General features: G+C 42.7%; 5 protein-coding genes across 5 annotated transcripts; 4 read left to right on the plus strand and 1 right to left on the minus strand.

Moving 5' to 3' along the window:
* Nucleotides 1–3583: 3583 nt before the first annotated feature.
* PHALS_10508 (uncharacterized protein) lies at nucleotides 3584–4089 on the plus strand (the record flags this gene model as incomplete). The annotated part of the gene is made up of 2 exons (XM_024725943.1): nucleotides 3584–3620; nucleotides 3878–4089. 2 exons carry the CDS (start codon nucleotides 3584–3586, stop codon nucleotides 4087–4089), a joined length of 249 nt encoding a protein of 82 aa, XP_024576669.1.
* A 3154-nt stretch (nucleotides 4090–7243) lies between these two features.
* Nucleotides 7244–10056, plus strand: PHALS_10509 (agc protein kinase; the record flags this gene model as incomplete). Its single annotated transcript, XM_024725944.1, has 3 exons — nucleotides 7244–7421; nucleotides 7489–7638; nucleotides 7715–10056. 3 exons carry the CDS (start codon nucleotides 7244–7246, stop codon nucleotides 10054–10056), a joined length of 2670 nt encoding a protein of 889 aa, XP_024576670.1.
* Nucleotides 10057–10195: 139 nt separating this feature from the next.
* On the minus strand, nucleotides 10196–11607 carry PHALS_10510 (26s protease regulatory subunit 8; the record flags this gene model as incomplete). The annotated part of the gene is made up of 4 exons (XM_024725945.1): nucleotides 10196–10447; nucleotides 10524–11099; nucleotides 11157–11380; nucleotides 11454–11607. 4 exons carry the CDS (start codon nucleotides 11605–11607, stop codon nucleotides 10196–10198), a joined length of 1206 nt encoding a protein of 401 aa, XP_024576671.1.
* A 133-nt stretch (nucleotides 11608–11740) lies between these two features.
* Nucleotides 11741–13546, plus strand: PHALS_10511 (Uncharacterized conserved protein; the record flags this gene model as incomplete). Its single annotated transcript, XM_024725946.1, has 3 exons — nucleotides 11741–11950; nucleotides 12012–12139; nucleotides 12220–13546. The coding sequence occupies 3 exons, from the start codon at nucleotides 11741–11743 to the stop codon at nucleotides 13544–13546; spliced, it is 1665 nt and encodes a 554-aa protein (XP_024576672.1).
* A 197-nt stretch (nucleotides 13547–13743) lies between these two features.
* On the plus strand, nucleotides 13744–14287 carry PHALS_10512 (IQ motif, EF-hand binding site; the record flags this gene model as incomplete). Its single annotated transcript, XM_024725947.1, has 1 exon — nucleotides 13744–14287. A coding segment is annotated over one exon (544 nt), but the record flags the coding sequence as incomplete, so codon positions are not given.
* Between the last annotated feature and the right edge of the window lie 132 nt (nucleotides 14288–14419).

Raw genomic sequence — 14419 nt, forward strand, 5'->3', positions numbered from 1 at the left:
CCGGCTTTGTCCCGTTTTATGAATGGTTTGACCAAAGCTTTCGTCACTTCAACACCACCTTTGCTCCGATCTTGATAACGGGGGCTATCGGTACGATTCGACTAGCTAATATTGGCCCGGCTACAAATCATAGCACAACCACAAATTTTATCTTTCTGATACGGGATGTCAAGCGTTGTGTGCACGAATCTATCGCTGAAAGCCAGAATATACAAGAGCAACGCACTGATACGCAAATCTGTTATAGATGCAAAAAAAATTTTGAGCGCTGTAAACCTACTCAAACGCGTAGTGTATGCAGTCTATATGACTAAGTTGCAAATTCGCTACATGGGACCGCTTTCGGCTGTAATCAGAGAGGGAATGAGCTACTCCCAAAATCTTGAAACGAATGCGAGCACATCCTGTGTTCTTCAAGGGCTGGCTGAAGCCATATCACGATCTCGCTCTAACGAGTCATTTGGCAGTCAAGTGCTGCGTTCAAAACGTAGAAATTTTCAACCATCCCCTACAAATCGGCAGACTTTGATTCTAGGGCTGAGAAACAGCTCTCATCCGCAAAGGGGACTCCGTAATGCCATCGCTTCGCCATAAACAATAAAGCTCACGAGGGCTAGCCACTGAAGTGACACCGCTCGATCGGCATGGGACGACCGATTTTTGCGCGGGAAGGATAGAAGACTGACAGGATCGCCAGGGCTGTGACCAGTATTTAGAAAAACGGAAGAGTAACTAAGAACATGGGGGATGGATACCCACACCATCAAGTTTTCTCCAGCGTTGTATCCATAACGCCTTGGCGTACACTCTGTCTTCAAGTTCTGGGAAAAGTAGCCGATTAGGGCAACACGACGCAAAACACTTTCAACTAACGAGTTTGGTCCGTTTTTTTCCAATTTTGAGACTTGACTGTTCACCGTAGCAGCAGCTCATGAAGATGGGCTATCAAAAGCATGAACTTGGGATGATGAGCATCCGCGTCAACTTTGAATGTCGCAAAGTCAAACATCAAACGACATTATAGTCTGAGACCTGCTTCTCTGCATCAAAATTAGAAAGCTGCGGGTAATGTCAGACGACGAGTTATTCTGATCGAGTGCGTGACATAAGTGCGATATTCGTAGGTACATTCGTCAGCGTCCAAACCCGAAGTACAATCATCGTTGAAGGTACGGAGCTATCTGAGACCACGACCTCTGCTGACCTACGCTGGCGGTTTTTACGAGGAGTTCAAACCAGGAGGTTTAGACCGAGCGCTCCCTTTGCTCTATGTTTGGGCATGAAGCCTGCATGTAAAGGCGTGCAAGAGCTCCACGACGGTGAGGCGGGCAATTTTTTATAGACTAATGTTAGAATTTTCGACGCGATGGGGTCTGCAAAAGTTGTTGCAACTTTGATGCTTGCAGACTGACAAGCTCGGCTTGAAAATCCAGTTCAATGGATACGAGCAGAATATCGTTGCGAGCCTGTCGTGTCCCTTTTCAACGGGCATGAGCATTCTTTGAAGAACATGTCGGCTTCCTCACCTGAAATGGCGCAAGGTCAAGGCTCGAACCTGCTCTAAAGGCTTGTTGAGCTAGCGCTTACTATTGTGCAATGCTATCAGAAGACAAAATTCAAGTGAGCTCTTCTGTGGTTCACATTTTGGTGGGTAGACTGTAACATATTAGTTATTGTATAATGGTGTACGTACACATCACACTTTTGCGCAATGAACATGAATATCAAAGCACTAGAATGGTACGAAGCACGCTGGAATTCCGTGTGAGTCAAGTCGTGGGACGCGTGGGCTATAATCCTCACGTCATGCATGACATAATTTTTGTGGAGGGAAGTTAGACATATATAATATATAAACTTCAACTGGGCCTACTTCTATATATATGTTACTCTGAAGGGCAAGCTAAGTACTTTCTCACTTTAGATGATTGCGGTCCTGCTCTTAAATTACCAAATATTTTATCTATCACAATAAATTGATGCATGATCCGAGGCTAGTAGCACACGTACCGTACGAAGTCTCACCACCCCACCAAGTATAATATTTCATCATCGTACTTCATTCTGTTATTTCTGAGCCTCGTTTTAAGTCCGAATGACGATAGCGTAATGTTTACGTACACCAGAATTGGATTCTTAGTCCATAACACAGTTAAAGAATTCTTTACCGAAGCCTCGTAAATTACAATTGACAGTGTATATAGTATAAAAACAGGCTAAAAATGATACAGAAAATAAGTCTGCATCAGGATCTATTACAACAAAATTTATAGACGATGCATGATGTGTGCTAGCAGCGTTGGCCTCTTGAGATATTGCCCGAAGTAAGCTATATTATATTCACCAGAGTTCTGGCATATGACACAATATGGAATCTCATAGCAAAAATTCGATCGTCGAAAGGACATCGTACTTTTCAGTTTGGAAATGCCTTAGGGGATAGGCTGCTTGATGCTGTGCGCTTGGAGTCTTTTTTTTATTGTGGTAGTTTTAGCGAGGGCAGTAGCGACACCGCGATACATTCTCTAAGGAGATTAAAGTGTCTCTGCATATTGTTCCACGCATAACGAAACATCGTCGTGAGGTTATGTTTTAAGATTCAGAATATATTGAGGACCTAAGCGTTGTTGGGACACTTTGGATTGCTTAGGTAAAGTATGTACTGCTTTCTCGTTACCATATGCTGAAACAGTGCTCAACCAGAACATGACCTCAGCAATATACTGACCTGGCAGCAATGAAGCGTACGAATTGTCGGAAGCATTTATCTTGATATCAAGGTTTGGCAGTCAGATTTCGGATCGGGTTGCTTTGGATTTAACAGCTTCGGAGATTGCAGTGTGATCATGGCAATTTCAAATGCATTATGCAACGGGCATACTGCAGCAGCTAAAGATCACCAGTATGTAAAATGCGCTTGATCTGGACGTTTAGACCTGAGGTTACTCATCATTTGTAGTCGTTTGTTCCGCATCCACTGAAACATTATTCAGAACGCAAATAATCGGGTCGTATATCAAAAACACTTATCCTTCATCTCAGTGATCAAATTTTGCCTGGAATCAAAGGTACACTGATAATGCATGCGCGACAGTTCTTTTTCAGCTATTTTGTGATCGATTCGATTACAAGTTCCACTTGATGAGGAATACACCAAACCCGAAGGATATTATTTCTTTCAGCTTCTTAATACAAGTGACGACGCCAGAATGTCGCTCGGTTATCGTGTTTGCTCCATCACAACTGACGGAGAGCGATTTATCACGCCAGCCAGTTGACAAAACATCCAGCATTCAAACAAATTGAGTGAATAAGTTTTTGGATGTGTCGGTCGTGAAGAAAGGGACAGCAGTGGTGCAGTGGGTATGTAGTACACCCAAAATGCATCCTCAAATGCAAACATTAATGAAAGACAGTTTGAAGTGTGTATTGCAATCAGCAGCGATCGAGAATCACCATGTAATCTGTCAGCGAGAATGTTGTATAATGTGTTCGGATTCAAGTCGACAGTATCCGAGCAAATAGTCCTACTGCATGTTCACTATTGAGCTTGGCATTCTTTGTGTGAATGTGATGATTTGTGATGACGCGAGCAGTTGAACGGAAAGACAGCCCGACTGGTATATGATTGACTGCGAGAAGAAATCGCAATGGAATCAGACTTTCCACATCATAATATCCGTCAGAATGCCTGTGCAATACTTTTTAAGCATTCGCTTTGGTAATTGGCTCAGTTGATTCATCTACCGCGGTCGTCTACTGGGTGAAACAGAATTGGCAATTTTCAAATTCGCTTTGAGGATCAAAATTGAAAGTTCAAGATACTCTGCATTCAGTAAATAAAGGAATACATGGAGCCTTTATTGTCGCTGTTTAGGGATTGTCATTTCTCCGGATGATGCTCCCACATCATTGGATGCTGACTTTGTAGCGCTGACGAAAAAGTACTGGACGAAAAGGACGTATATAGATCATGCTAGTCTCTGTGCGGCGTCGCTCCAAATTGGATTCTTCTCGAGCTGCACCGCCTTTGTAGACATTAAAAAGCATGGAAACATGTCCAATCTCCCGTCAGGTTTCGGATTGTGACTTATAAAGCATATTTAGTTCCGCGTTGCTTCTGGAAAGGGGTGACCCGTTTTGTAAATGATCCCATAGCAAGTACCACGGCCAGACGAGCAAATTAAACGGTCAGCCCGCTTCGGGAAACGTCGACAGCAACCTCACACCCAGCTTGGTGCTTAGGATTTAGGCTTCTTATGTACAGTTATCATCCCTAAGCCCACACCTTCATCTTGGCCGCTTAGTGCGGACTTATCTGACGGTTGCAGGCTTAGCGCTTTTCAGTCTATCGTCTCCGCATTTTATAAAATGGAGACATATTCGCGCTGTCAGAACAAGGGAGGAGGGGAAGGCAGCACCGTAGCGAGGCTCAACGCATCAAAATTTTTGAAAAATTGGAGTTGCCAGCCGGCATAAAAACTTTCAGGCGGATCTCAGCGAGAGAGTATGGTGTTGGTGACAACAGCTCGTAATAAGATGACTGCAACAAAGAAAATTAGTCCTCGAAAAATATATGTTACAGTGAGAAAGAAAACAATCGGAAAACCACAGCACTTAGCATTAGAAGACAAACTTGACAAGTACTTTGTAGGTTGCCAAAGTCATTCTAATGAGCTGCCGCCTGCAAATAGTGATAGTCAAAGCAAAATAAAAAGCGGATCTGATGGCTGATCGCGAGAAATTTGAGGCTAGTACCGAGATTTTCGTTATCAGAGGACAACTGCAATCCATTTCACTTCAAATCGAAGACGATGGAATCAAATCAAACAACTCTCAGACTCCATAAGCATTGAAAAAAAGGTGAGGAGATATATAAAAAATATTACTTAAGTTGCGTCTATAAAATGGATGAAACAGGTTTATTCTTGCGCTTGCTGCCTCGCTATATTGTTTCGTGTCCATCTGAAGATCTGATTACTAGAAGAGGCAAGAAAATTTCGAAGAAAAGGTTACGTCCATTGTTTGTCGCAATGCAGACGAGACTGAGCAAATTCCTGTGGCAATTATTAGGATAGCCAACACCCGCTAGCAAATCTGGGCGGCAATGACTAGTAACAAAGTTTGATCAAAGTAGGCATTGGTCGGCGGTGATGACTTATGGCAATGGTATGAAGAAGTTTCCGACCGTTTCTTTTACGCAGAACGGACTGGAAGAGGATTCAAATCCGATATCTTGTGATGCTGCGGGGATACTCCGACTCCAAGAACTCGTGGAAGTTTGATGTGCCACTCTGCCCAGACGTTGGGGGGACTTATGATCAGAGGGATCATGACGTGTTGGTAATGTACAATCTCAGCCTTCCGAAAAAATGGAATAAAAAGTATCCTAAACGTTAATCATAGAAACAGCCAATGGACTCGCTACAACGAAAAAGCGCTACAAATTGATACTGATGATTTTTTTTTTCTATAATGATCTGACAAGTGATCTCAAAATTTGTAAAGAAACAGACGCTGCCAAATTGATACGAGGCGCAGCGGGAGTGAATTCCGAGAACCAGCCTTTCAGCTGGACGCGGCCAATTATGTTGTCAGAGCATGAAGTGCTATCTCCGCGGATACATAAAAGAATTGCCTTGAAAAAGCAGATTTACTTCCTAAATTTTGTGCAGGAAGAAAGACAATTGATGAAGGAAAAAGCGAGGATGGCATGGTAAATGATTTAGTCTCGGTTATGGAGAGCTGCACTATTGCAAATCAATGGATCGATTCAAAATCTCATCTTCCAAAACAGCGTCGTAAGTCTTTGGGTTTGAATGAACCCAATTCTGAAATGTAGTAACAAGCGAGTTTTAAAGATACCGAGAACAATTTAAAATTGACAAAGAAATTGTAGATTAATTAATACAAGTTTTTGACCTCAATTTACGAATTTGCAGTCTACCACAGTCATAGTTTCGGGCTCAAGGTAAGATTGATGAAATGCTCAATAACGAACCATTGGCAAAGGTTATCGCTATCTAGCAAATCTCAATAAACATTTTCGAATTTCTTAATCCATATTAAAAAAGCGGACTTAAGCAAAAGCTTATTGTACGTCATATTTAATGAAAAACATGGCGTTTGTTATGGATTCCCATATTTCAGATCTATATCATGGTACGACTTCTGATCTCGACAACATAATGGTATGTACAGCATATCACGACTTGGATGAAAAGGCTCCCAATTGTAGAGGTACTGCATATACGAGCAATTCCGAAAGTGGTGAGCAGGACAGCACCAAATTCGCTTCTTAGACTGCTGTTGCTCGACTAGAAAGATTGTCGATACAGTGGATGTCAACAATGCTCCAAAATGGTTTAAAGTGCATTGTCGGATACACGCACCGACAGCGAAAGATTGCACCAACAACTTTAAGGTGCGATGGAATTCAAAGTATTCATTGGATGCACCCGTTGATTAAAGGTGATGCAGACGGCATATCCAAATCACACGGTAAGTAGCGATAGTAGAAGGATTCTATCCCTCAAGAAGAATTTTCGATATTTCACGCTCGCTCAAGAATACAAAATCCGAACTTCTCAACGCGATCATAAAAGTGATACCAACAAACAGAACGAACATTTAGTCATAGTATCGATTGACAAACCAGCCATCGTCTAAATAAAGGCATCATATGACTTACCTTATTCGAGAAAAGAATCCGATAAAGCCTTACATTCACGCAGTGATAACGAATCACGGTAGTATCTCTTTCGCTTCCGCAGAGATGTGATAAAGACAAATCAAACCTACAATAAACTCGATGCTTGTCCAAATTACCTCTTCAATTTCTCGCAGACGTCCAGTAGTAAGTGATATCATCACAGCGAGTCTAATACTTACCCACTGGCAATGCGAAATGTACTCTACTCGTGATCAAGGTGTACTGCTATGGCCTGTGCAAAATTATATCTGAGCCAATCCTTTCATTTTTTCTCTAAACGATTATGCTCATACGTCCTGATCACAATAGTAACGCGAGGGCGTCACCTTAAAAGAATTTTTCTCACTAAAGAATGTCGTTCTAAGTTAGGACATGCACCAGTCACCCGCCATTTTCTCTAACGCTCCTATTCTTATGATTGCTAAGTATGTACGTGACTCAAGAAAACTAATCTGGGTGTTACTCTATCCTCTCTCTATCTGCGCTTGAAGCAAGGGGCTCTCGTATTGTCAAACTCACTCAAGATTGCAAATGGTGAAACATGTCAATGTCGCAGCTCCTTTCAACCCAGTACCACAACTCAATGATCGTACAATCTTTGACAAGACCACCTTATTTCATGGTATCAACCTCCGAACACAACCAGTATTAACAAAGCGAGGCAGGAAAACCAACAAGATCGTATCACGTATCTTTGTCATCTTAGACGGTACGCTAATGGTTCTGTCGAACGATTTCTAACTGATCACATACTCATTTTTCAATTTGTTGGACAGGTTACCTCTTTTACTTTCAGCATTCGGCTGCTACGGCCCCGTGTGGAGTTCTAGCATTACAGAATGCAGAATATTTTGTACATTCGTACGCATCATCGGCAAAGCCTGGAAACTTTTGCGTTGAATTGCAATCTCCATTACGAGTCTGGGGTACGTAATGTGCTCCGTGTTAAAATACATTCTCTTTCCACGACTTGATTTCACAAGCTAATTCTTTGTTGTTCAGGAACGCTTATTCTCCATTTTCATGGATATACTGCAATGGCCTTTCAGAACATCAAACAAATGATCAATGGTGCAGGCGCGAAATTTCGTCAGAATCAATTCACAGAGAACGGAATAGAGCTTGACTCTACTCGACGCAATAACAAAGTACAAAAGGCGTCGCGTTTGATGACGCTTTCCAGCCTTTCAAACCTCATTCCACAATGGGCTCGTCGAAATCGAAGCCCTCGCAGTAGTAATCATGAAGACAGTATGTTGGTGTCGGAGAGTGAGCCTGAGTTGGAGGCTACGAACGTACAGGTTGACAGCAACATGGTCGTCTGTCGAGGCATGAATGTGTTGCGCTCTAGTCTTCACAAAGGGAATTCTCAAAACACAAATGCCATGAATGAGCCTGTTGAAACCAGTAACAATGTAGCACATTCTACGAGATATCAGGACTCACCACGCACTAGACTATCGTATGCACAAAAAGCGTTCCCACGCCGTTTTTTAAACTCTTATGAACAGGAAGAAATCGTGACGGAACGGAATATAAATCCCGAACATTGTCACGAGCTCTGTGTTAATGGGTATGTAGAGACTGCCGGTCGTAGTCTCTCTCTTTTAATCAAGCCTGGGGAAGAACATAGGGACCTTTGTTCGACACAGCAGACAGATACTGCGCGACGTTTTTCAGTGGTTGTACAAAGTACTCAGCAACCTCTCGGTTCACGTATTCGCTTCGTCTCTGCTTCGGAGCCGTTGTCTGAACCATTTGATATCGTTACGATGACTATGGCTCATGAAGGATATTTATCAATACAAGACCATCAACAGCAGAGACGATCAATCTGCGTTCATGACTCACAATCTATTGATGTGAAAAGCTCTGTAGTATCTACCAGGTGTTCTTCCACCAGCAGACGAAGACTAAGTAGTGAAGCAGCGACTGCACAAACGAGCGATGATCAAACATGTCGATTAGCGCCAGTACGAGACATTGTCAAGACAGAAGCAAGTCAATGTGAACTGATTGATCCAGTCGGACTTCACCCCGCTACTGTCAATAGTTCAATTGTATCGAACCCTGCAAGCAGTCCATCGAAATCTCACTCTCGCCTATTGTCACCAACGTCGCTTCCGCAAAAGGCCAAGGCTATCGCACACCGTACAGCGTCTCCTACCACACCACTATCATCTCCCGTCTCTAAGAATGTCCATCCACTATCGCCTGGAAAGCAGATTCTAGTTCCAGTTCCCATGACGGATATTCGACTGGTTCAAGCTGTGAGTATTGCCGAGAGTTACAGTGGTGGGTATATGCTGCGCCAGTATGAACCACTTAAAGTCATTGGTCGTGGTGGGTTTGGTCATGTGATGGTAGCTCGCCACTTGCCTTCAGGCGCATTAGTGGCAATCAAAACGCTTAATAAACGAGTCATCGCAGCACAGAACCAAATTCAATTGTCACGAGCAGAGAAGACAGTGCTAACTCGGTGTCGTGATCATCCGTTTATTGTTAAGATGCACGCATGTTTCCAGACTATCGAGCATTTACACTTAGTGCTTGATTATTGTCCAGGTGGCGAACTGTTTTTCCATCTATCGCAACGTGGTCAATTTACTGAACCAGTTGCTGCTTTTTACGTCGCAGAAGTTCTTTTAGCACTTGAACACTTGCATGATCATGATATTATTTACCGAGATCTCAAGCCTGAAAACATCCTTCTTGATCAGCAAGGTCACGTTCGTCTTGCCGACTTTGGATTGTCAAAACCAGACGTGGACGACTGGACACTAGCCATGACTTTTTGTGGTTCAAAAGATTATATTGCACCGGAAGTGCTAGCACTTAATGAACGATCGTCAACCTCTTCTGTGCGAGGGTATGGAAAGACAGTGGATTTCTGGGCACTTGGTTGTATGCTATATGAACTTTTGACCGGCCAACCACCGTTTTATACTGCTACAAACAGAACACAATTGTACGCACTCATTATGGAGGGGACCGTCTCGTTTCCACCTACTATGAGTAAAGAAGCGCGCGACTTGATTCAGAATTTACTTCAAATTGATCCGACAGAACGACTGGGTGCTCGTCGAGCAGCGGGTGGTGGTGTAGCGGGCATTAAACAACATGCGTTCTTTTCAAAACATCACATTGACTGGACGAAATTGCTTAATCGAACTCTGCATGCTCCACCACTTCGTCCTCGGGCAGGAGCATTCGTAAACTTTGATGCAGAATTTACATCCATGACATTGAGAGGCATTGATCATATGGTGAAGTTTCCAGAGAAAATTCCGATGGAGTATCAGCTTTTTGATAACTACAACTGGGAGTCGCCGAAAACGGAATAAAGAAAAAGATGAAAGCATGCAATTTGCAGTGCACCAAAGACGATTATTCGTTATTGTTATGAGAAAAAGCCTACCGTTACATCCTTCCAATGCAATACGTACACTTGATCCCCAAATGGCTTTACATGCTTGCGTCGTCTTACGTCCATAGTTTGTTGATCGACATATTTTGCTCCGAGTCTTTCTTCATGACCTTGGATACCGCCATTTCGAAATCTTCTTGCGTCACGTGGATTCGACGCTCCCGGAGAGCAAACATGCCAGCTTCAGTGCACACGGCCTTGCATTCGGCACCAGATGCTGTCGGCATTTTTTCCGCAATCACCTTAAGATTAATACCACGCAGTAGATTCATTTTTCTCGAATGAATACGCATGATATCAATTCGCGACTAGTTCATATGGATCCAATTTGCAATTAGAATTGAGGATAAATATTGCTGATAGATTAATGAATCACCCACTTACCCCTTCCGTTGGATTTGGAAACTCAATCTTTCGATCAATTCGACCAGGACGCAGAAGAGCAGCATCTAATATATCAATTCGATTCGTCGCCATAATGACTTTGATATTCTGTGCTGGTTCAAAACCATCGAGTTGATTCAAAAGCTCAAGCATCGTACGCTGCACTTCCGAGTCTCCACCACCGCTTTCCATTCGTGAACTACCAATCGAATCGATTTCATCCATGAAAATTATCGATGGAGACGCTTCACGGGCCATTACAAAGAGTTCGCGCACCATTCGTGAGCCTTCACCAATGTACTTTTGGACGAGCTCGGCACCCGAGACACGAATAAATGTACAGTCCGTATGATGAGCAACGGCACGAGCTAGTAATGTCTTGCCCGTTCCAGGAGGTCCATAGAGTAATACACCCTTAGGTTGTGCTACTCCAAGAGCATCAAAGAGTTCTGGATGTTTAATTGGAAGTTCAATCACTTCTTTGATTTCACGAATTTGTTTGTCAAGACCCCCAATCATATCATACGTTGAATCAGGCACCTTTTCCACCTTCATTAAGCTTACAAGAGGGTCCACCTATGACAAGAATTGAATGTCAATTGAAATGTTCTTACCAAATAATCGAATCAGTACCTTAGTCGGTAGAATTTTATGAAGTACATAGCTGTCATTACGTAGTGCTACACGCGTGTTTGGTGTGCACTTGGTGATGTCAATGCCCTTATCAACGTCAACGACGTACTTGCCCTCTGGATTTACTTTTACAAGTACTTTCGACTTTCCCATTTGCTTTACTACTTCTCCAACATACGATCCAGGCTCTTGTAATAGTTGTAACTCTTCACGCAATAAACGGACTATAGAATAAGTCGCGACAGAATGTCATTACTCTTAAGAGATGTATCGATTGAAATATTACATCCATTCTACCTTTCGAGTTGAGCTCATTACGCTGTGCCTGAAGACGACGTAAATTTTGCGTTTCATCACGTACTGTAAGCTCTAGATGCTCAATCTTTTGCTCGTAGTAGCTCGTTAGCCCCGCACTGTCATCTACTAATGTCATCGCAATATCTGGCGCCATGACGAAGTATGAAAAATTCCGGTAATTTTACTGTCCCTCCCCGATGGATCCAAACTTTAACAATTTTAATTCATAGTTTTTAAGACTATATTTTAGCTGTTTTTATCTGTCATTTCTTACCGCTGCCCATCAAATGGTAGCGACGCCCAAGTTCCACGTGACTCAAGACACTACGTGGGTGTTTGTTCACGTTCACGTACCATACGTTCGTGTGTCAGACATGGAGTTTTACGTTGATGGAGTTGATTTTACATTTTACTGCAAACCATACTTGCTCAAGTTGCACTTTCCGTACGAGGTTATGGACGACGAGCTTGCCAAGGCTGTATACGACCCCAATAAGGTAACTTATTGTAACAATAATATTGCAATGCAATACTTAAATGAAACTGAACTTACTGTAGGACAACGGTACGATTGTGATACATTTGCCTAAGAAGGAACCTGGGCAGTACTTTACAGACCTTGACATGCTCACGAAACTACTACTGCCGCAAAGCATACCCACAAAAAGTATAGCAAATTGTCACGGGTACATTTACAATATATTGTATTGAAAATTTAGTTATTTGCACTAATTTGACGTGTTGTTTGTATTGTTTCAATATCTAGCAAAGCACCACTTATTGAAGTCTTGGAATCGACGAGTCCAACGTCCATCGGGACTTTTCAAGAAGAGAACGATCGATTGAATGCATTGATTGATGGCAAATCATTTGACTCTAAAACAACAACGACAAATACTTCAATTTCAAGCATGGAATCCAATTCCTCGCTTTTAAAACTTGAAACTTCAGCACCGCAAAAAGTCATAAATTCCATCACGCTCAATTCAATAAAAACTCCTGTTAAGTCAACAAACATTCGCGTTACTGAAGTTACACCTACGTATGGATTCAATCGTGCGTACAGTAACTTTTTTCGCGTCTGGCATGGTGAAGTGAGTGAGATAATATCTCTACCTGATCCAGAACATGTTCAAACTGAAGAACGACGGAATTTACGGGAAGATGCAGAGGAAAAGATGTTTGATATAGAACGCTACCTGATGGACGTTGGAAATCAGAAAGATGACATGTACTTTAAACTTGCTATGACCTACGAGCCTTTTTGGAGAAAATATCCCGTCTTGACATCCAATAATATTACACGAGAAGAGAGCACAAATCTCGACATCAATCGTATGAATGATAGCCTCAACATCTTGTCTTTAAATGCTACTTTATCTCCCTCGTCAACTGTACCTTTTGCTTCGGAAACAAGTGTCACATTTACTGATATTGAGCAAGAAATCCTACTTCGACTTCCACGAAAAGAGTATTTGTTGCCAGAAGGAAGTGATGATGAGATTTTGGTCATTGGTGGTCTCGTGGATATTCTCATCGGCTTTGTATACGACCAATTGACTACACAAGGCGATAGTGGAGTAGAATCTACGTGGACGGTGAGCATTTTAAGCCCCACGTTATCATGGCTAGATTCGAATTCCGACTTGCATGATGTGATACGCTCAGCCATACGTCGCATGATAACCTTTCCATTCCTAAGACAATATGACCTCGCGATGCGCTGTGTGGAGGAGGCGAATGAGGTTTTAAAACGAGGAAAACGCGTCGTCTTACGAGCTCTGCTCACCCTCTACCGAATCATTGAAAAGTCAGAAACACAATATCTACTCAACTCACTTTATATTCAGGATTACTGTGTATGGATTCAATCTGTTTCAAATGAGCGGCTTCAACAGGTAAGCGTAGAGCTCGATAAACAAATCGCGGCGTTCACAAAGAGTAAGACAGGATGGGCATTGGAAGAGCTCGAACGTAGGCTCTTTGAGACTGACTGTGAACACGAAACAATAGCTTTGTCTTCCAGCTCAGACTCAGATTATGATAACGTAACTTCTAGCGAAGAAGACACAAGCGATGATAGTAGCAGTTAAGAGGAAGCAAATTAACTAGACGACACAAAGACAAGTACGGTAGTTGTGATGTCGTAGAGGAATGGACAAGACGCACGTCATTTATAAATAGTCGAGGAAGAACGGTGACAGAAATACAGAAATCTAGCTCTGCTGGATATAGATTAGATTACGTTTAACTTTCAATCTGAAGCTCATTTCGTGAATGCAAGTGACACATGATCAACCAAAGCACAGCTCAGGTTACGAGTCTACCAGGATCTCCGTCAACAAAGTCAAAGCTGCCATTACTATTTACTGCACGGCCTGGAAATGTTGGTGTTCAGATTGACGCACACCGAGCTTTAAGCGTACCTTCTAATTCTCGGAGCGCCCACTTTACGTCGCAATTTCATGAAATGATGTACGAAAATGGATCACTCGAGAATTATGCACGTGTTGTGGAGCGCACAGCACAACGTACTCGATTATTGCATGACAAGATGGAAAAGCTGCGTACCAGAGAACAGCAATTTGAAGAGGAAGAAGCAAACCGTAAGCAGAGGCGAATGCAGCGTGAAACAGCTCGTCAACGACGAGTATGGCAAATGCGTCAAGAAGCAAAACAAGCGGATGAACAAGCACGTGAGACTTTTGCAGCCATTACAGTGCAAAGAGTAATACGAGGTGCTTTGGCACGGCGAATCGCTCGAGTCCTTAGGCTTGCGCAAAAAACGCATGGAGCGGCTTTAGTACTTCAGCGAGCAATGAAAGTATATGTGAGTCGACAGCAGGTTGAACGAGAGCGTGAACGTCTTGCAAGGGAACGAGAGGAAGAACGAGAACGTGAGATGCATTTTGCTGCTACGATACCTCAGCAACAGACACGCAAACATTTAAAAGCTCTTGATGAAG

Source organism: Plasmopara halstedii (genome assembly GCF_900000015.1).
Source record: "Plasmopara halstedii genome assembly, contig: Scaffold_474, whole genome shotgun sequence".
Lineage (NCBI taxonomy): Eukaryota > Oomycota > Peronosporomycetes > Peronosporales > Peronosporaceae > Plasmopara > Plasmopara halstedii.